The sequence below is a fragment of the Cyprinodon variegatus genome, unplaced genomic scaffold (assembly GCF_000732505.1).
Source record: "Cyprinodon variegatus isolate N-32 unplaced genomic scaffold, C_variegatus-1.0 Scaffold287, whole genome shotgun sequence".
NCBI classification, from domain to species: domain Eukaryota; kingdom Metazoa; phylum Chordata; class Actinopteri; order Cyprinodontiformes; family Cyprinodontidae; genus Cyprinodon; species Cyprinodon variegatus.
The window spans coordinates 678,154-698,609 of NW_015150740.1; the positions used below are offsets into that span (position 1 = coordinate 678,154).

At 38.3% G+C, this 20,456-nt stretch overlaps 1 protein-coding gene across 1 annotated transcript in view; it reads left to right on the top strand.

Moving 5' to 3' along the window:
* The first annotated feature begins 1,658 nt into the window (after nt 1–1,658).
* The window catches only part of LOC107090257 (RNA-binding protein 38-like), a 25,354-nt gene continuing 6,556 nt past the window's right edge, over nt 1,659–20,456 (top strand). Inside the window, exons 1-3 of the mRNA XM_015383540.1 lie at nt 1,659–2,115; nt 4,625–4,748; nt 6,798–6,852. Of these exons, the coding sequence (XP_015239026.1) occupies nt 1,894–2,115; nt 4,625–4,748; nt 6,798–6,852 (401 nt within the window). The 5' untranslated portion in view covers nt 1,659–1,893. The remainder of the gene's footprint in view (nt 2,116–4,624; nt 4,749–6,797; nt 6,853–20,456) is intronic.

The window sequence follows — 20,456 nt, forward strand, 5'->3', positions numbered from 1 at the left end:
TCATGTCGGCTGGGACTAACGGGGGTGTGAGAGGACGAGGGGCTATCAACATGTGAAGGGGATTCAGAGTGTGAAAGAAGTCAGGGAGGGGTTGAATCATTGTCTACCACATTGTCGTCTGCAGCCCTACTTTCATCTCCTGCTAACTTCCTGTTGGAGTCCCTCTACAAGCGAGACCCACCCTGCTTTATGCATTCTCTTGATGCCCCCCATGGAAGAATGTCACGCCACTCTGAGGACATCCTAACCCTCCTTTTGTCATCTTCAAACCTGCAGAACTGACAGAGGTTGTAAAAATTTGACCTTTGGGCTTAATATTCTTCTTAGCTTGTTGCAGTTTTTTAAATATAAAATTTAAAAGATTTACATTTATAATAGTTTAGCCTAGACTTTGACATTCAATTCACAACCCTCACACACACTGTCTTTGGTAAAAGACCCATTTAAACAAGTATTATTTGCATGCAGCAGATTGAAACTGAACAATCCTACTAAATGGGCTGCATGGTGGTAAATTGGGTAGCAATGTTGCCTTATAGCAAGAAGGTTCTGGTGTGAATGCTGGCTCTGGGTTTTTCTGCATGGAGTTTGCATGTTCCCCTCGTGCATGTGTGGGTTCTCTCCGGGTACTCCGGCTTCCTCCCACACTCCAAAAACATGACTGTTAGGTAAATTGGCTTCTCTAAATTATCCCTAGATTTGAGTATGCGTGTGCATGGTTGTGTGTCTCTGTGTTTCCGTTGGGTGTACCCCACCTCTTGCACATAGACTGCTGGAAATAGGCACCGGCCTGACAGAACCAAGTGGGAGAAGATGGATGGACTCCTGCTAAATGATTTCCTGTTCTGATGTCAGTCATGACACCAGGATAAACCATTCCCCTTTAACATGACTCGTGTACTTTACAACTTAATGGGAAAATAAACCCCTGGCAGTTTCAAGGATTAGTTTAGATTTAAAGAGGTGTTACAGCATTTTTAAATGATACTGCCACCTTACCTGGGGCTGAGTATCCACAAAATAAATCTCAGAATTCTGAGATTTAACCCAGAATTCTGACTTTTTTCTCATATTATAATGAAATCAAATTTAAAAATCAGTTAACTTTTTTATTCTTTTCAGTGGCCCTAATCCTCTTGTGTAATTAAAAAAGAGAGCTAGTTTAGTCTCTAAAACAGACATGGCTACGGCTTGATGCTCACATGTTTGTTAGCTGTAAGAATTCAGTCAGAATTGTGAGTAAAAAGTCAGAATTCTGATATTTAGGTCAGAATTCTAAAAAAAAAATAATAATAATTCTGAGACTGAAGTCAGAATTCTGACTTTTATCTCATATTATACTGAAATAAAATCAGTTACCGTTTTATTTTTTTTTTTCATTGGCCCTAATCTTCTTCCGTAATAACTGTGCCCATGCTTTTTTTTAAATAAACAATTGCCCAAAAAACTTTTTTGGGGGTGCCCTATTGTGCCCCTGTATAGTATTGGGTCAGCTGACGCCCCTGATTAGAGAGAGCCTATTTTTTTTTGTAAATCTCTCCACCAAAGGTGTGTAACAGTCAGGTGTTATGTTGTAATGGGGGTTTCCTTTGTGCGCGTGCAGCAGGGACAGGGTGGAGCTGAGGGTGGGATGCTCAGATGGGGACAGACGCACAGCGAGTCTATTGGACCAGCAGCAAAGAGAAAGAAAGCGCCTGTGAGAGTCAAGACTTTGCATGCTTTGTTGTCTCTAGAAAGGGAGGCCTGGAGACACCTGTCCCCTCACATATTGAAGCATGGACGCGCTCTCGGATAAAACGTTTATTATAGGCGCTTCCTCTGACCGCTGCGCGTAAAGTTGTTTTTCTTTCCTTTCGTCCGACTCTTTAGTTTTGCTTTCCCCCTCCCAGATTGATGACTTCGCCGCTGTCTCTGGGTCAGCTGCTCGGGGTTCCTTTAGAAATAATGCCCCCCACCATGGACAAGGACACAACTTACACCAAGATCTTCGTCGGCGGGCTGCCTTACCACACCAGCGACGCCTCACTTCGGAAATATTTCGAGACTTTCGGGGACATCGATGAGGCGGTGGTGATCACGGACAAGCAGACGGGGAAATCCAGAGGATATGGCTTTGTGAGTTGAGATTTCACATTTTAATTACAATAAAAAGTGATCCATATGCTTGACTTTTAGAAGAATTTATTCCTTATCTGATCCTCTTGGGGCCCCAGAAGCTGCAAACACTGGTACTCTGTTTAAGGCAGAGCAATGTGCAGCTTGTCACATGCTGGAGGCATGAGGAGCAGGTTATTTCTTAAAAGTATGTCATTAATTATCTCTGTCCTCCCAAATGAGCTGTGCAGCACCAAACACACGCACTAAGTCACACGTTGCTTTGTAATAAACAGCTCCAGCTTCTGGGTAGGGGGGTCTTAGAGGTGTGACATGTCAGTTGGCTGAGCAAGATAAGGCTGCTGTAGTTTCAATCTGACTTCCTCCCCTGCAGCCATCTCTCTCTGCTAGGATGGGTTTGGGTGTTTATGGGGTTTTTTAGAGGCAAACATAAGCAGGACTTGTGAGTTTTGCACTCCATCTATGAGCTGCTAAGTCCATCCATTAATAGTCCCTGCACCCTGCATGGGAGTCTGCAAAACCAATATGTGTATGTTTTTAGTTTCACTGCTCCATTTAAACGTAACAGAGGATGCAGCTGTGGTTTACCTTGTATATTAATTGCAGCTGTTCTGTTCTGTGGGTGTTTGTTAACCTTGTAGGGTTTTCCCAGCTTCCATCTTTTCTCTCTTCACCTCACTACCTCCAAATAGATCCTAGTGTCTGGTCCTCCTGCTTCCCACAGATCTGACCTCACCGGATCCAGCGTAAAACACAGATTCCTCTTCTGATATGATAGGATAGTTGCTCTGAGTTACACAGAAAAGTCTAAATGATTTTCCAAAAGTATAAAGTCCAGTGCGTACAAACCATTTACCATTGTTCAAACCACAACCTATTTGTTACAGTGGGTTTCCCAACAGGGATTAATTAAGTGAGGACTTTGGATACTTTTTGTTTTACTAAAGAACAAGCTTAAAGGTGTGGCCCCATGATTTGATGCGTTGTAGAACCACATTTGTTACAGTAATAGCTACACTAGTCACTAACTGTCTCCTGTAAACAGGAACTGTCCCATTAATTAAAAAAAGATATGTCTAATTCAATTTAGGTTAGAGTGAAAGGATTATAAAATCATTTCACAAAAAGAGGAATAGGCAAAAAGATATGTATTATACTGGTAGGGTGGAAGACAATACCTGGCCAATAAATGTTGCTTTAAGGAGTTGGTAACCCTAGCTACAAGCCTCCCTCCTCATTTTGAGGCATTTCTCAAGCTCTGTCATATTGGGAGGAGTATCAATGACTGTTGAAATCTTCTTGACAGATTAATTAGACTTAGCTCTCGACTTTGACTAGGCCTTCAGCCATCTTTCTTTAAACTCTGCCCTGCTTCCAAATCTTGACTTGAGAGGAGCTCCCCTATTCATGTTGCTGACACCACCATGCTTTACCATGGGGATGATGTGTTCACAGTTAAAAAGAAACAACAGTTTTTGTGTCGTCTGACTAGAGTATATTTGCCCTGTCCCTTAATTGGTTTGAGTCAAATTTTAAACATGCTTTTAGCCTGCCTTGGATCAATGGCTGTTTTTATTCAATCTTCTTTTAAAGTAAAATTTGTAGAGTGGACAACAAATAGTTTCTCCTACCCAAGTGGTAGGAGATTTTTCTTTGCATAAACACTCTTTCCCAGTCTATCAGTTTTAATAGATTGGCTTGTTCTGCCATGGCTTAGTAGGTTTGCAGTAACACCATTTTCAGATAACGTATTGACCAGTGGGCAGTTTTTAATCTCTGTAAATGTTATGGCGTCGGATGCAGGAGTTTGCCCTGAAATCTAAGGATTGACGGTTCAAGCCCTGGCTCCCACTTTCATTGTCATTGTGTCCTTGGGCATTGTCTACTGATGGTGGTCAGAGGGCCCGGTGGCGCCAGTGAACGGCAGCCCCGCTTCTGTCAGTAAGCCCCAGGGCAGCTGTGGCTACAATGTAGCTTGCCACCATCAGTGTGTACGTGAATGGGTGAATGACTGAATTTAGTGTAATGCACTTTGGTCAAGCCTCCTGACTTGAAAATAGGTGCTATATACCATAAGTACAGGCCATTTACCATGTTGTAGTTTTTTTGTGGTTTTATTACTCATTCATGCTTTAGCGCCTCTGCAACTTTACCTATGAGCTTTATGGTGCGATCCTTGGTCTTCATGTTGCTGTTTGTTTATGAATTTTATCTGATAGTGGTTCCCAAAGTTGGGTTTGAGAATAAATAAGTGCAGGGTCTGTAGATCTTATTTAGAGGTGAAAGGAAATCTCAAATACCATAATAGTCTTGTATATTAATGCAAAAAAAAAAAATGTCAGAGGAGATACCTGCAAAGAGATGCAAGCAAAATACTATATTTTGAGACTGTTTGTGTTGTCAGTGTACCTTGTTTAATGATTTAGTATTGATCCTGGTGTGATAATAAGGGCTGCGAGTCTCTTTAAAGAGTTTTCCAAACTGATATTGATCAACCATATGTCTGCAGGTGACCATGGTCGATAGGGCAGCAGCAGAACGGGCATGCAAAGATCCAAACCCCATCATTGACGGCAGGAAGGCCAACGTGAACTTGGCGTACCTTGGTGCAAAGCCTCGCAACTCACAGACAAGTAAGATTATAACTCAGAAGGTTTGGAAGAAAATATCAATATATTGGTGGAACTAGGGGTAGAATTGGTATTGGACAGACCTGAAACAAGAGGGAAAGTAATTGTAATCCTCGTTTTATCTCCTATGTTCTCCTGCTCCAATATCATTTATATAGGGTTTATTTTAATAAATAAATCCTTTATAAATAATATATAGGATTTATTTGAGAACAAAAAATCTCTTTTCCTTAAAATTCTTAACACAAATTGCATTGTTTCAATAGCTAACTGGTATCTAACTGGAAATGTAGAAAAATAAGTTCCGCTTCTGCATCATAAATATTTTCACCTTCTTGTCCTTTAGAAAATCGCTAACAGTGCCTTTTTTCATCCGCTTTTCTGTGCTTTGAAACATCAGTCCTATGCGTTTTATTATTGCTTCTAGACTATAGTGGTGGCAGTTTAACTTATCCATATGTCCAGTTTATGTAAACCAGACTATAGAAATAAAGTTGAAAGTAAAGTGCTTTGTAAAAGTATTTTTAATGTTCTTATGCTCTAATGTTTGTATTTTATTGTTGGGATATAATGTGGCAGAATAATCAGCACAAAGTAGCACCACCTGCTCCAAATACTCCTGCAAGTCTCTATCAGCTTTGTTTTATAGAAACTAAAATAATAGGTAGTTTCTTTTATTAAAAATATCCCAATTTCAGTCAGATTAGATGGAGGAGGTTGGTTTAAAAGTCTGACCACATACTCCTTATTGGATTCATTTCTAAAATTAAAATAGGTCACTCTACTACAGTACTAAGCTTTTATCTAAACCCTCCAACTGCAGTTCTTGCTGTATGTTTAGGGTTGTCCTGCTGAAACCTGAACCTCCACTCAGCTTAAAGTCTTTTGCAGCCTGAAACACTTTTTTCCCCTCCAGTATTGTCTTGTGTTTAGCTAACTTCACCTTTTCTGTCACATCTGACCAGCTTTTCTTTGCCTGCTAAAGAAAAGTGTTCCCACACTGTGGTGTCGACTGTTTCTTGAGTAGAGGGGTGGTGTACCATAAGTGATGTGTAATTTTTTCACCATGCATATTGTTTTAGTACTTTTTGTGATTGTTTTTTATGTTTCCTTAAAATATTATTTATGGATTTTCTGTCATTTAGCTTTGCAAATGATAGGAAACCCATTTGAATCTATATATATTTCCGGTTTAGTGGATAAAACATGGTAAACCACAGGTATGCTCATCACTCAGCCAAATAGCTCAGCTCATCCACACCCAACGTTCAGTCTTTGTGTGCCTAACAGCCTTCTTGATGCCATTTGTTTTCCCAGAGGTAACCACCTCCACACATGCTGCAGGCTTTCCCTCTGAGGTCTGACCTTGAGAACTTCTTTCCTTTAAAAATTGGCTGGAAAACAGTGAAGCGTAGGTGTGATTGACAAACAGTGGCGCCAACAACAACTCACTGTGTTGCCTTTATTCTGGAGCTCTGCACTGCAACACAACTCCCTGAGTATTCGGCTGAAGGGAGATGGCAGCGCTTGGTATTTTGTTATTGTGTTTCATAGAGGCAGACAATGCCTAGAGAAAGAGGGGATGGGACTGTTAAGGGGAAGAAATAACAGCATGTCTGTCTCGTCTTTGTCCTCCTAAAGACTGAAGATGCCCACCTAAATATATGTTTAAATAAAAGAAGAAATGCTGACATACTTGCACTGTAAGAAACAAAGATTAACAGAGCAACGAATGACTTGAGGAATGAAGAAAACAAGTTATAGAGGAGGGACCCAGAGGAGGAGGACAACTTTCTCCTTTCTTACACTTCCTCAATTGATTCCTGATGAAGTCTAGAGGCAACAAGGTCACAGATGTTTGTAAGAGAACATTGAGTAACTCAATTTGTGTGACAGTAAGTGTTGAGTTTGTAACTGTTTGTGATATTATTATTAGCGTGCTTAAATCTGAGAAACAAACAGAAACAGTCAGAAGGGAATAAAGCAGCTCTCCATGTGGACGTCCGTTCTCTAACATGTCCCCTCTGTCTGTCTCTTTGTCTTCTTGTGCAGCTCTTTCAGCTGGGGTTCACCAAGTCCTTCCTACATGGGCTCAGAGGCAATACGGGTAAGGCACAGGACGATCAATAACTCTTTTCCATCTCTTTCTCTCTCACCTGCCTTCTCTCTGATTCGTGACATTTGGATCTCTGCATCCTGCTGTGCTCTGGGTTTTGCTTACAGTGGCCTTGAAGTGTTAGAGAAAATAAACACTCCAAATAAATTACTTGTTTAAACTTTAAAATGCCTTTGGAGGCCTGTATCTATAAATATACTCTGGAGCTGGATGCATCTTTTGTCTGCTTTTCCCTCTTCTCCAATAAATGCATAAGAAGCTCAATTCTGTTTCACACACGCACTGAAGCTAAGAGGAACTTCATTAAAGCCCCTCTTTCTTTAGACACAATCCTCTTTATAGTCACCGTTATTGATAATAAAGCATTTATTATGATGTTGGAGAAAGAATGTTTAGATCCAGTATATATTTATATATTTCTGGTTGAAATACAGCAATGTTTGTTTTATCAAATAAAAAAAAAGAATTCTTTGAGAATTGAACAGTCGCAGGTGTCTGATGATTTCTTGCAATTTAACTTAAGGGTGGAAAAGCGAGAAGCTTGCAATTGCGATTGCTTTAAAAAAGGAGGCATAAGTTCTATATATGTGTGAACGTCTCAAAATGTTTTGCAAATATCTAAATAATCTAAAGATATTTCATTTGCAATAACATGGAGACTTGGGATGGCACAAGGAAATAGAGGATAATTGAAACGTAGAGGGAATTTATGGGTTTCAGAGAAAATACATATCTTTTATTGTCCCACTGTGTATTTAAAAGTACAAGAGGCAATGTGAAAGACAGCATTAAGATTTGTTAAAATATGTAATAAAAGACTAATATTTCTGACCAACTTTCATCCTGCATAATTTAAGTAATTTAGAGAAGTATTAAGTTTTTTTAAGAATATTATTTTTGTCAAGTCAGTTGATATAATTGCGATGTAATTATGTCATTACACTGTTGGTCAAACTGCATAACCACTGTAGAAATAGTGTTCTAATTTGAAGATATTTACCTGCTTAACTCGAGTTAGTGTTATCAAAGCGTAATGATCCGTGCAGTCAAAATAAGATGAATTTTCATATCCATAATGCCACAGGACAGCTCTGGTGATGACGAGCTTGCGCTCTCTTATTTAAACACAGTGTAAAGAGATTTACCCAAATTTCTTTTAAACACATTATAAACGTCATAAATATGTTGTTCTACAGGTGTAAAAATTCCCCCAACCTTTTATTTTACTTCTGCATTCTTGCCAACTCAGCAACTTTGTCGCAATAGTTTGCCCCTTTTCAGACCCGTCTAACAACTTTTTTCCAAAAAGCGACTCACGACAAATCAAACAACTTTTTCTTGTCTTGTTGGAGACTTGGAGGCTCGCTTACTAACTGTTCACTGAAGACGTAAACTCAAAGTGACCTGTCCATGTGTTGTCACTAACTCCTAACCCAAAGCACAGGGACTCTAATGCAGCAGCTGCAGCCTTTGTCTGCAGTCACAGGGCAGAGTGAATTACTCTGTTTCACCATTCAACATGAGCCACACGTGGGAAGCACAGGCTCCCTGTCTATGGTTGATGTCACCGCTCAGGTAGCCAATGTGCTGAGGCTCTTTCTGTTCGCCTTGAATCGTCTGTGCCCAAAATGTCAATCAGCAACAAATGCTGTAATCACAGGCTGCAGCGTGTATCGCAATACTGGAAATGTGTTCAAATGTCATATCACTGTCATTGAATATATTGATATTAAATTATTGTCCAGGCCTACTCTCCAAGTAAAGCCAGACCAGATTATTAGCCATTACTCTTTCTTTGTGCTCTCTTATGAATTGCAAAATCAGGTCAGAAGCATGTGCTTCATTCTTCGTTATTAAGCAGACTTAGACTGAATCACGTTCTGAAGGATTCCCAGTTGGCTGGTCTGTCAATCAGGATGGACAGTTTTTTTTTTTTATATACCCTATAAAAAGCAGTATCATTATTGTGCTGTTAGTATTTTCAGTCTTCCTGCTCTCTGAATTTCTAAAGGCTGACATGCTCAGATGCTGTGACTACAAAAAAGTCCATTAGAAACCAAAACTGTTGCGAGGGCTATTAATATTGCAGCCCTCAATTTGTGAATGAGGGATGAGGGAATTTAAGCTGACCCAGATGGGACTATGAATGAGTGATGAGATGAGATTTGATAGAAAATCTTCCAGAATGAGGGCAGACATTTGAAGTACATGTGTTGGGGTGGGGGGTTAATCTCTGCTTCCAGGAAGACTTATGGTTTGACACCTTACAGCTGGAATCGAAGGAGGCAAATTGCATCACCTGGGTCTCATTAAATCTAACAGACAAACCCGTGAGGCAAACAACCAATTCAAGCATATAAAAATGTAAGCATTATGATTCTTTTTTTCTAAGAGAATGTAAATAATTGATAAAATACTTGAGTTTGCTTTAAAAATTTATAGAATGAAGCACTAGTTTTTAGATTAAAAACTAAAAACAAGTGTTCTAATGGAACAAACTCTTTTAATGCGAATCTTTACATTTCATATTAATTACGAATTAGAGTCATGGATTTATGTTTATGTCCAACAATGGAATATAATCGAACTCTCATGGAAATTGCTTTAAGTGTGTTTAAGATACAAGTCAGTTTTTTATTTCACCTGCTTATTTATACATATAATGATCAGCTGGATAAAGAAATGTGCATTTCTACTGCAAGATAGCTTCTGTCCAAACTTTATTTATTCATTTTATAGTAAAACCCATCTGTATATATGCTATTGTACATAACTGTAAAAACCCTTTTTACAGTATATCCACCTGTATACCTGTATTATATTCAGTACATATCCAGCTGTAAATTTAGTTCATAACACTAGTGATCTATATATTATATTCATTATTTATAATGGTATCCATCTCTATACTCATTCAATAGAAACCCATGTCCTGTATTTATGGAACCATTATTTATCCTGCACTTGCTGCTATTGCACTTCTGGTTAGACCTAAACCGCATTTCGTTGCCTTGTTCCTGTACCTGTGTAATGACCATAAAGTTGAATCTAAACTAATCTAATCATCTAAGATGTGAAAGAAAAGTCGTTTGTAATGAGAAAATTATTTTCACATAGTGTCCATGCATGGGTGCCTGTTGCATTGTGAGGAAAATGTTTTAAAAACTATACATTCAAATGTCTGGGCTTTTTAGGTTAAAACTAGGAGCAGAAATATGAGTTTGAACCTCTACTTTCAAAAACAGGGCTTTGCTCGCTTTGAGGCAACTGTCAGTGAATCTCCTGTTTGTCTCTGACATTAAAACTCTTTGTATGTACTGCAGGGGAAGATTTTATCAATAACTGAATTTCAGAGTGATTATATTACTCTACTGTGACATAATGCAGCAGATTGGATGTTTTCATACACTCTGTCATAATAGTAAAAAGCTTGCAAAGCATATTTTTATATTTTTTGGTCTCATAAAAAGCAATATTTATAAACTTTTAATGTCACAAATCTTTGGAACATCTTTCTGATTCATTCTTTTACAAAATATACTACTGGTAATAGTAACTTTTTTTTAAGACTGCTTGATTTCAGATCTAAAAAACAAATAAAACTACTCAGAGATACAAACTTGAACTCACATAGTTAAAAATAAAAGTTGTAAATGTAATCTATAATCTATATAAAGAAATGTTGCTTTATTCATTATACATGCCCCTTTGTTTGTGTTTTATTCTGTTATTCTACTCAATACAGCAGGATATAACAGAATGTAACACTGTTCTCAGTACAGATGCCAATGCTTGAATTATGCCATGAGTGTTTCAGAAAATCAGATATGTGATCAAGATATTCCTCATTTTAGCCCAGAGCTACTCTGCTATATTTTTCTGTATATTTTTGACCTTAAAGGGATGTCATCTGCTCCTGTGTAAGGATCAGGTGACTCAGGAGCAACAAAGCACTGTACAGACACACGGATGGCAAAAGAAAGATGCTCTTCTGTTTATTTAATAGTTCAGTTTCTTTTGTCCTTATTGTTTTATCCTATAAGATTTAAGATCACTGGATGACGTTCAGGTAGCTCAACAAGATAACTACTAGTTTTATTCACAGGCTTCTTGGAATGAGTGTTAGAAAAGGAAAACCCCATTGATCAAAGTGATTTTTATATTATTTTTTTTCTTCCGCCCTAAAACAAAAGGAAAACTTTAGAAAAGATGACTAACATGTGGTCCATCCCAATTTATTTATGGTGAAATCTATTGGGAAAGAAAAAGTAAGAGCAGAACCTGAATCATTGGTAACCTCAACAGGTCTTTGAGCTGCACCGCGGCACGAGGTGCTTTTCCTTAATGAAGAATGAATAATAATTTGTCTATTTAGGTTAATACATTCACTAATGTCAGAAGAACAAAAGAAAATGTTTTTTGCTGGTACGACATCATTGTTATGAATCTAGGAAGTCATTAGTATTTTGTATTTTAATTGATAAAACTTAAGTTAATATTGTTTTAAATTTGACTGAACAGACTCTCACGGCTTTTAATTTATGTATAAACAAACAAATTATCCTGAGCTAATGCATAAATACATGCACATTTTTTCGTGTTTGCACAAAGGGCACATCTGTCGCAGCTCAGATATTTCTGCTCTGAGGCTCTGTGTGTCTTTGACATGATCAGTATGACTGGCGTCAGTTCGCAGCTTTTCTTAGCAACATGGGGGGGTTTCATGCGAGGCAAAAGTAAAAGACAGATCTGAAGGTTCAAACAAGATCAAGAACAAAGAATGGCCTGTTCCCTAAATTGGAAAAGAAATGTAATCTATATTTATGACCTTCAGCAATATTTTCCCACCAAACTAGAGGTCCATGTTCTTTGGTGAAAACTCCAACACTAAAACATTTTCTCTGTTTAATTTAATAAGTAGACTCACAACCTGATAACTGGACTTTTGACTGTTTTATTCTTCTGCCTACATTAGGAAAACATGCCAAAGATTCTTTTAAACATGCAGGAGAACTTTTAAATCTTAAAAAAGAGAAAGTAAAGACAAGACGAACTCCAAAGATACCACCGTACCAACTGATTTTTAAACAAGAGAAAACATAATTATCAAATTTTCCAGTTTTTCTGTTTCATTAAAAAAAAAAAAATATATATATATATATATATATATATATACAGTATATATATATATATATATATATATATATTACATGCTGAACAGAGCAGAGTCTTTAACGTCATTTAGGGTTTTCTCAATTTTGGTACAGAAACTTGGAAAAGCAATGACATTTTGGAAAATGATTTACTTTCAGTCAGTGTTTCAAATATTTTTTTAGGTGTTGCGTCTCTAAATAAGATTCCACCATCCTTCAAAAAAGGTGCAACAAACTAAATTCCTTTGTTTAAGCTCTTGCAAAGGAAAGTGCATATACCATATTTTGTTATACTCAAATGAAGCATTTCATACATCCTTAAAATGTTCAATATAACTTTATTCACCAAATTTGTATAGATATATTTCCATTACAGTAAATACCCATGGTTTCTGTTTATGTCATACTGTAGTGATATTGGACTTTTTTACTAACTTCCACTGGATTATGCAATCTTTTTATGTGTTTGCATGTTTTACCGCAATGCTGTAGAGAGGATAGGGAATTTAAAGGGGGTTAATAGGGGTACTACATTGATTTAAAAAATAACAAAAATGTTCACTGCTGATCATATATTACAGAAGGTCATCCATCTGTAACTGTCATCTTGTCTCACTATTTATGATTCAGAAACAGGTCTGCATTAAATACACTTAACTAATCATTATTTTTGGTTTCCCAAATTTCAAAACTACCATTTAGTATAAACTTTTTGGTTGCTCTCACCCCCTCACAGCAGGTTTTTATCCATTGCTCAGACAAACACAGTAAATATCAAAGATAAACAGGCACTGTTTACTGCCTTGGCGTATTTGCCTAAAGTTTTGAGAAGACAGAGGATGTCTTGGTGCCAAATTTGCCTCTGAGATACAACTGAATCTGGGCGGTTCCCCTCTAAGGGAAGCATGGGGGGAGGGTGCATCTGTCGCCTGTGGTTGTCTGATTGTCTGCCTGTAGAAGTCAAGGTTAACACATTTCCTTAGAAAAAAAACATTTAGTTTTTTTTTCGACTGGTTATTGAAGTATCTATTTTTGAGAGGAACCAAGAGAGGAAGGAGATGGATGCGTGGTGAGGCTTGTTTAAGATGGTGCAGTGGCAGCTGTAGGGTGGATTTCCTGTTGAAGCAGAGAAAGTGGAAAAGGGTGACAGACTTAGAGCACACCTGTGGTCGAGCTTCTAGTGTTCAGTGAAGCATCAGAGGTGGTGCTGGATGAGACGCTGGAGCTCATGTTAAATGTTCAGATCAGAATCATAGTGCTTTTGTTTCACTTCATTTTATTCTCTTTCTTTTAACCTATTTATTTTCATCTAAAGATGTTATTTTCTCTCGGTTCAGGGCTCTGAGTTAAATGGTGAACCCTCAGGTGGATTTTTTTTTTTCCCTCAGCTGGGGACCTAATTAGAGGAGACCCTTCTGTTGGATGGAAAAAATATAAATTCTAAGAGAAAGTAAAAAAACTGACAGTAAAACCCAGCTGAAAGCTTTTCAAAGTGTTCCTGTTCATTCAGCTTTGAGCTTTTGTTCCTGTGAGGTGTGTGTCAGAATGCTACATTCAGCTGTCACGTCTCTTTTTTTTATTCTCCTGTCAGAGCTATCAAAGTAGGTGAACAAAGTGTTAGAGATATCCGCTGAGGCAAGTTTTTCTTGAGTATTTCAGGCGAAATTAAGAATTTTGCATGTATCATCTGCCTGCAGGCAGACAAGAGCTGAGGGAGTGAAAAGCAAGCGGAAGACGGGAGTTTACAGTAAAGCGACACAGTGTTTAGGAAAAAAACATGCAAAACAAAGTTGCTTTAAAATCTCACAGTTTTGTTTGTTTGCTGTATGGATTCCTAATGTTTGCCTTGCTTTTTTGTTTGTATTTTTTTTTTTACTTTTTTATGTCCATTTCAGGCGCATGAAGATGTGTGGTAGTCAATAGCTTTTGTTTGGAATCAGCAGCTTGCAGGCGGATTTATATAAAGCAAAGGTCTGTGAGACATTTCTCATATTCCATCTAAATATTGAGCTGCTTATGTCATTGCTAGAATAACTTGAAGCTGAGAGGTTGAACTGGTTTCCATTGTTGCTTCTGAGTTTTAAACCTTTTAGAAATAACGACTACATAAACTACATCCACATGACATGAAACATTGTGTTAGGGTGTTTATGTACCAGGCATTGAATGGCTATGAATGTGATCAATTTAGAGCAGTGAGTCTGTTTGAAATACAGTCGTCAACCAAACACAGTACCACCTAAAAACAAGCCTGTTGTGTCTGCTCTGCCCATTGTAACATCAATAAAGTGAGATAACTTGTAAAACAGGGCAATAGTGCATCATTTAATATACCCAGTAGTCTAGCTGTAAAAAAAAAATAAAAGAACGGGGATGGAGGATTTATTTATTAATTTTTGTTTTGAAGCGTACATAGCCTAATTAATATAGTCTATTAACCTAAAGCAATATGCATGGTAAGGTTGTTACATGTCAGGTACGCCAGTCATTAACCTTGACCAAGGCACCTTACAGTAGAACTGCAGTCAGTCCCTTGACCTGGGTGGCTATCACTGCCCCTACATAGTTAGGTACAAATGCATAGGACAAATTTCCCCCTGGGATCAGCTTCATAGTCATGGTAGGCCACTTTTTTTTTATTTTGCTCAGGATACTCATATGCCCACAGCCCGCCAAATGTTGAAAAGGGCAATATTATTGCCTTTACTGTTAATATATAGTAGAAATTTTACACATTCAGTCATAAAATGTCACAGGGAAAGGTATGGAAGGATGGTAATTTAACAAGGGGGATGATTTTCAAAATTTGTTTTAAGAAGGGGGATGCTATCCCCCCTCAACCCTATGCCAAAGAACAGCTCATGGTTTTGGAGCTACAGATGGCAGAACCCTGATCTAGCTGTAATTCTACTTCAACAAAAAGTAAAACAGTAAAGGCAAAAAAAGTAAATAAATTGGTGCAAGCACCTAGTTAAGGTAATCATGTTTTCATTGCTACAAAGTTTCTTTGTTCTTTTTGAAATATCAGTTTCTACATGTCATGGATGTCACTACTCAGATCGGTGGACACAGTATTCAAGGCCAGACAAACGGTGGGATCATTCAAAACGCGTATTAAAATAAACAAATAAACAGGAAGCAGATCTGCAGTAGCAGTGGCTAGGGTGTCTGAGGCAGGAAACTGCAGAAAGGAAACACAGGTCAGTGACCATGATAAGATGATGGAGCAAGATTATGAATGCTCCCAGAGAACAAATTAGGATCCACCCGGTGGGTTGCCAACAAAATATGGAAGGCACCGCCCACAGTGTCCCAGAGCGAGCAAGAGTCTGAGGCCAGGTCAGGCAAACACATCAAAACAGCAAAAGGCAGACTCAGTAGTGTATAGGATTTCCTGAAAGCGCGAGCCTGCACATTCACGACGCTATGGAAACCGCGGCAGACCAAACCGGATGAAAGTGCCCATTCAGCTCGGCAAAGAACTCATGCTCTTCCTCAACACTGAAGTCCTCAGACATTTTTCTTTCGTTGTTTCTTTCTTTGCACAGGTAAACAGCACATTTCTTCTTCTAGGCTTGCATTATCGGCAGAGCAGACGCTGAATGCGCACTTTCATCTGGTTTGGTCTGCCGGCTTCCGTAGCGTCGTGAACGTGCAGGCTCGCGCTTTCAGGAAATCCTATACACTACTGTTTATGCTCTAAAAACATTCTAAATGACTTTGTTTCAAGTAAATTCTGGATGCTACCCACTCAGGACACTTGGAATACATTGGACGAGCAGTATGGAGGAATATTGACACGTTTTTTGTGGACTTAGGTCACAGAGTTGATCTGTTAGATCGGGGATCTGCTGGCATCTCCTTGGCTCTGGGGATTGCTTAATATATTAAATGTTGCACTACCACCTCTTATCAGATCTGGGTTTAGAGAACTAAACTAAAAAAAAAAAAACTACTAGGGGTTATTACTCATTCTTACATGACACCAGCTATAGAATGTAACATTCATAGTGCAGTCTTAGGCACACTAAAATCAGTATGACTGAGTTGTGATACTATTCAGTAAATCCATCAGTTGTTTTCTGGTTTCTCTACATCAACCAGCCCTGTTGGAGTGAGTCAGACAGAAGTGCCCATCTTGCTTGGCGGCAGTAGAACCGAGTGTCCGGCTCCAACGCTAGCCCACACTCCCTCAAGCGTTTGCATGGTTATGGGAGAGAGGACAGAGAGTCAGACCTCTGTGTCTCATTAACTGACTCAGTCTCTTTACATCCCTCATGTGAGCCGTTATAGGTGCGTCTGGCTCAAGGGTTGAGCGATACCATGACTGATCCTTCACCTCTCTGTATCATTTCCCTCTCAGAGCGATAGCAGCCATTCTGATTGAACTGGGAAAAAAAAAAAGATGGAAGAAGGGGATGTTTTTGCATTTATTCTCTGTAGTCATTGTTTTCTGTCTCTTTCATCCAATGCCTGGTTGGAGCGAGGAAAGTGAGGGGGAGTGCTTTGTAGAGGAAGATGGCTGTGAGGGAGTGAAGTCCATAGAGGGAAGGGAGACGGGAGTCATCTGAGGTTATTCTGCTCTCATGGGTCTGTTAGTGAGCGTACACCCATGCAGCTGCGCCAATTAGTCCTGCCATGCTTGAACCCCTACTAATTCAACACACACACACACACACAACCACATCTCCTTCTAAGCTGCTTCACCAACAACACACAAGCTGAGACGTGTGTGTTAGGTATCTAACTTGCCTCTTCATTCTCCCTGAATGTGATGAGTCCGAGTGTGGGATTCAGTCTGTGCTCTGTAATGTAGTGTATGCCCAGCTGTCGCTCCATATCTCCTGTCTGTGTGTTTGTGTGTATATGAATGTGTGTCTGACAGTCTGCAGTGATGTCAGGCCCGGGTAGGAGCGAGGCGAGGTGCAGCTCCCTCCCTACGATAACACTGTCACATCGGATCAGTCAGGCCGACGCATAGGCGGGCGGGCAGCCGTGGCAATGACACTGCACTTCTGCTTCGGGAGACAGCATCCAGAGAGGACAAGCAGGAGCTTTGTTTTGACTTTAGATGTTGTTGGATGCCATTAATTTGCCAAAGCTCTCAAATACAATATTTTTTCCCCATGAGAGGCTTAAAGTCACTGAATAGGTTGAATAAAATTCAAATAAAATGTTTTTAACATCCCTAAGTCTTAAATGCAATGTAGTGTAACTAAAGCCTATTTAAATATTATTTGATCAACTACCAAAACCACAAGTAATACAGCTGCATTTTAAGACAGTTTTAACTGACTGATGGTTTCCAATTTTTTAGGTCAGATTTATTGATTTCAATTTGGACTAACTTCATATTTTCCACATGTGCATGCAGTGCAGTCCAACATTATTCTGACATCTTGCAGATTTAGATTCAAAAATAATCTTTTCATTTCATGTTTCTTCTCACTGCCAGTAAAATTACCATTTTATCAGCCTATAGAAAATGAAATATAGAAAAAAAAGATCAGGGCAAAGAGGAAACGGCCTTCCTGCTTCAAAGACTGAGACTGTCAAAAAGACACGTACAAACACACAATAAGTTTTTCAGCAAATAAAGCATTTTTTTGATTAATGAAATACCATTAAGCGTTTTTCTACTGATTATTGAGAATGGTGTAAGTAATCGTCATGCAATTTCTTTGCATAAAAGGGAAATAAAAAAAGGTTTATAACACAATAGAGTTTATATTTATTAAGGTAGGAAGGTGAAATTATAATCCTACAAACATGGGGACATTGAAGTGTATTTTACATGAACTGGTGGACAAATGCTGTAAAAATCCTGATAGCTGACACGCCTGTTGTAAGGACAAGTGGTTTCCTTTGGGATTTTATTTATAAAGGATTAATAAGAAGGACCTGCGATGGAATGGCGACCTGTCCAGGGTGTACCCACGCCTCTCGCTCATTGACTGCTAGAGATAGGCACCAGCACCCCTCGCAACCCCACTCGGGAAAAGCGTGTCATATAATGGATGGATGGATAATAAGAAGGCCCTGATTGAACGTGATTTAAATCTAACCTCAAGTAAATGAAAAAAAAAAAAAAACTAAAGTAGGAAAGCTGTGTGAAAAGAAGTAAGTACACCCCATTATTTAATTGCTTGTAGAAACACCCTTTGAACCAATTACTTGAAATATTTATTTCTTTATGACTTTATTCTGTTTCTCACGTTTTCTTAGAGAATTTTCTTAATTTTTTATGCACCATTCATTAGTTGCAAGTAAAAACGTTTTTATTTCAAAATGGATTCTCCTTTACATTGTTTAGTTATCTTTTACAAGAACCTGCCTGACCTTTAATCAGAAACAAATAGTTTCAGATGTCATTTTTACTAAATTTAAGAATAAGTTTAAGCTTAACTAAAATAAATTATAAAAGTAAACTAAAAACACAAAAATTAAACATTCAATTATCATTTGCCTAAAGGGAAATATAAATCTATGAAGGCTTGCCGATTAAGCTCTGGTTAGCCAGAATCTGTTTGAAACTTTAACACTTTCTATTTACTTATTTAATGTGTTTTCAATTGTTCTTTTTATTTTGGATAAAGCTCTTGAAATTAGATCTGAATTTTCTGTTCTATTGCTATCAAGCACCGTGACCCATAATGCTGAATATCCCAGTGTTTCTCTGTCCCAGTCCTCCTGATTTAAATTGTTTTCTGATTACCGAGCCTCTGCTGAACGTCATGTCACGCTGGAGAAAGAATTCAGTAATTGACATCAGGTGTCCTCAAGTTGGACAACAACCAAAACATACAGGACACAGTATGACGGAAAGCCTCTGATAAGATTCATGCTTGAAAAATCCCTTCCACATCTGCCAGATTAATGTTAACACAGCTGATACTCAGAGAGTGTTAGCCGCACACCAAGATGCATCTAGTTGAATAAGCAGACAGCTCTGTATTCTACCTACACTCTGCTGCTCCCTTCTTTTCCTCAAATGCCTCCTTGTATGTTGAAAAGATTTAAGACCGAAAAAGCATCTGAAGTAGCTTTATGTTTATTGTGCCTTTCAAATTAGTCAAGCATATAAATGTTCTTTTTATGCAGTTAAAACCAGGTAAAACCATTTTTTTTCCAAAAATACCAGATCAATTAGCAGCTAGAGCTAATTCTCTAAGGTGTTTGCACATTGTGTTCAAAAACATCTGCATGATTAAAAACTATCAGTGCTTTGTGCTTTTACGGGAATATTCAGACTTTAATCGGCATTAGCTGGCTGCTAATATTCCCTTTAAATCATACAGTTTTTTTTTTACACATTAAGTTTATCTGAATTGAAATTAATTAGATTTTTATTTTAATTTGAAAAGGTTTGTGAGCTTTTACTAATTTCTAGATTTTTTATTTCTTTGGACGCAGCACAGTGAAAGAGTTGGAGGTTGGAATAGGAGTTATTTTTGGTTGACTGAGTTTATAGGTTTTATGCGAGTGATGGCAGGCTCATCCTGCTGTGTGTCTGTGTGTTGTATATACAGCAGAGTGGGGGAGAACGGGCTGAGGCAGGGTGTTTGTTGTGAAAGCACACTTTATCTCTTATATCAGTCTGTTTATAGGTAAGCACCTGCAGGCCGCCCCTCGCCGGTCCTTTCACCTGCTCACATTCAATGACAAACTACAAGTCAACAGGGAAATGCAAGGGTTAAAAACAGCCCCGTTCTACCCTTAGCATTTTAACACCACTGTGTAACCTAATTCTTCTGACATGATCGCTGTTGCTTTCGCCAGATGTAACTGAGGCAGTTTAGGTTAAGTGGGCACCCTCAGGCAAGGGCATGAGTGAATACAGGAGGACAGCAGAGAGCTTTAGCTCTTATTGTTGAGTCTTGATGTTCAAATAAAAACGATCTGCTCTCTGTGTGAAAATAGTTCAAAGACCATGTTGTGACACAGGAATACATCCACGTCAGAAATGTATGAAGCTCTGAAAGCTAGGTATTTATGTGTGAATATTTAATTTAGACCAAAGTAGAGATTGTGTTACTTTTTTTTTTCAGTAAGTGTGCTAATTAAATTTAAACCCAGGGGAAAACATCTATTTTAGGATAAATGATGAGTACCGCAATTAAGGGAGGAGTAATACTCCTTTAACAAGTTCATGAAAATGAGCTTTTACTAGATAAGTTCGACTCTTTTCCATATGATGTTTGCCAACATTTCCCAAAATTAGAACCCAAGTGAATCCAAAAACTAACAAAATAAAAATTAAGAAATATCTCTTCTATGTCATGGTCTTGGTTCTGTTGTTCTTTACTTTGCTCCTTGTTTTCTAGTTTTATTGGTTTAATTCCTATTTTGCTGTAATTTCTAGATTTATGTTAGTTCTCATGTTTTTCTGTTGTCCTCTATTGCCCTCTTGTGTGTGTGTGTTCCTTTCCCCTTGGCTCCCTC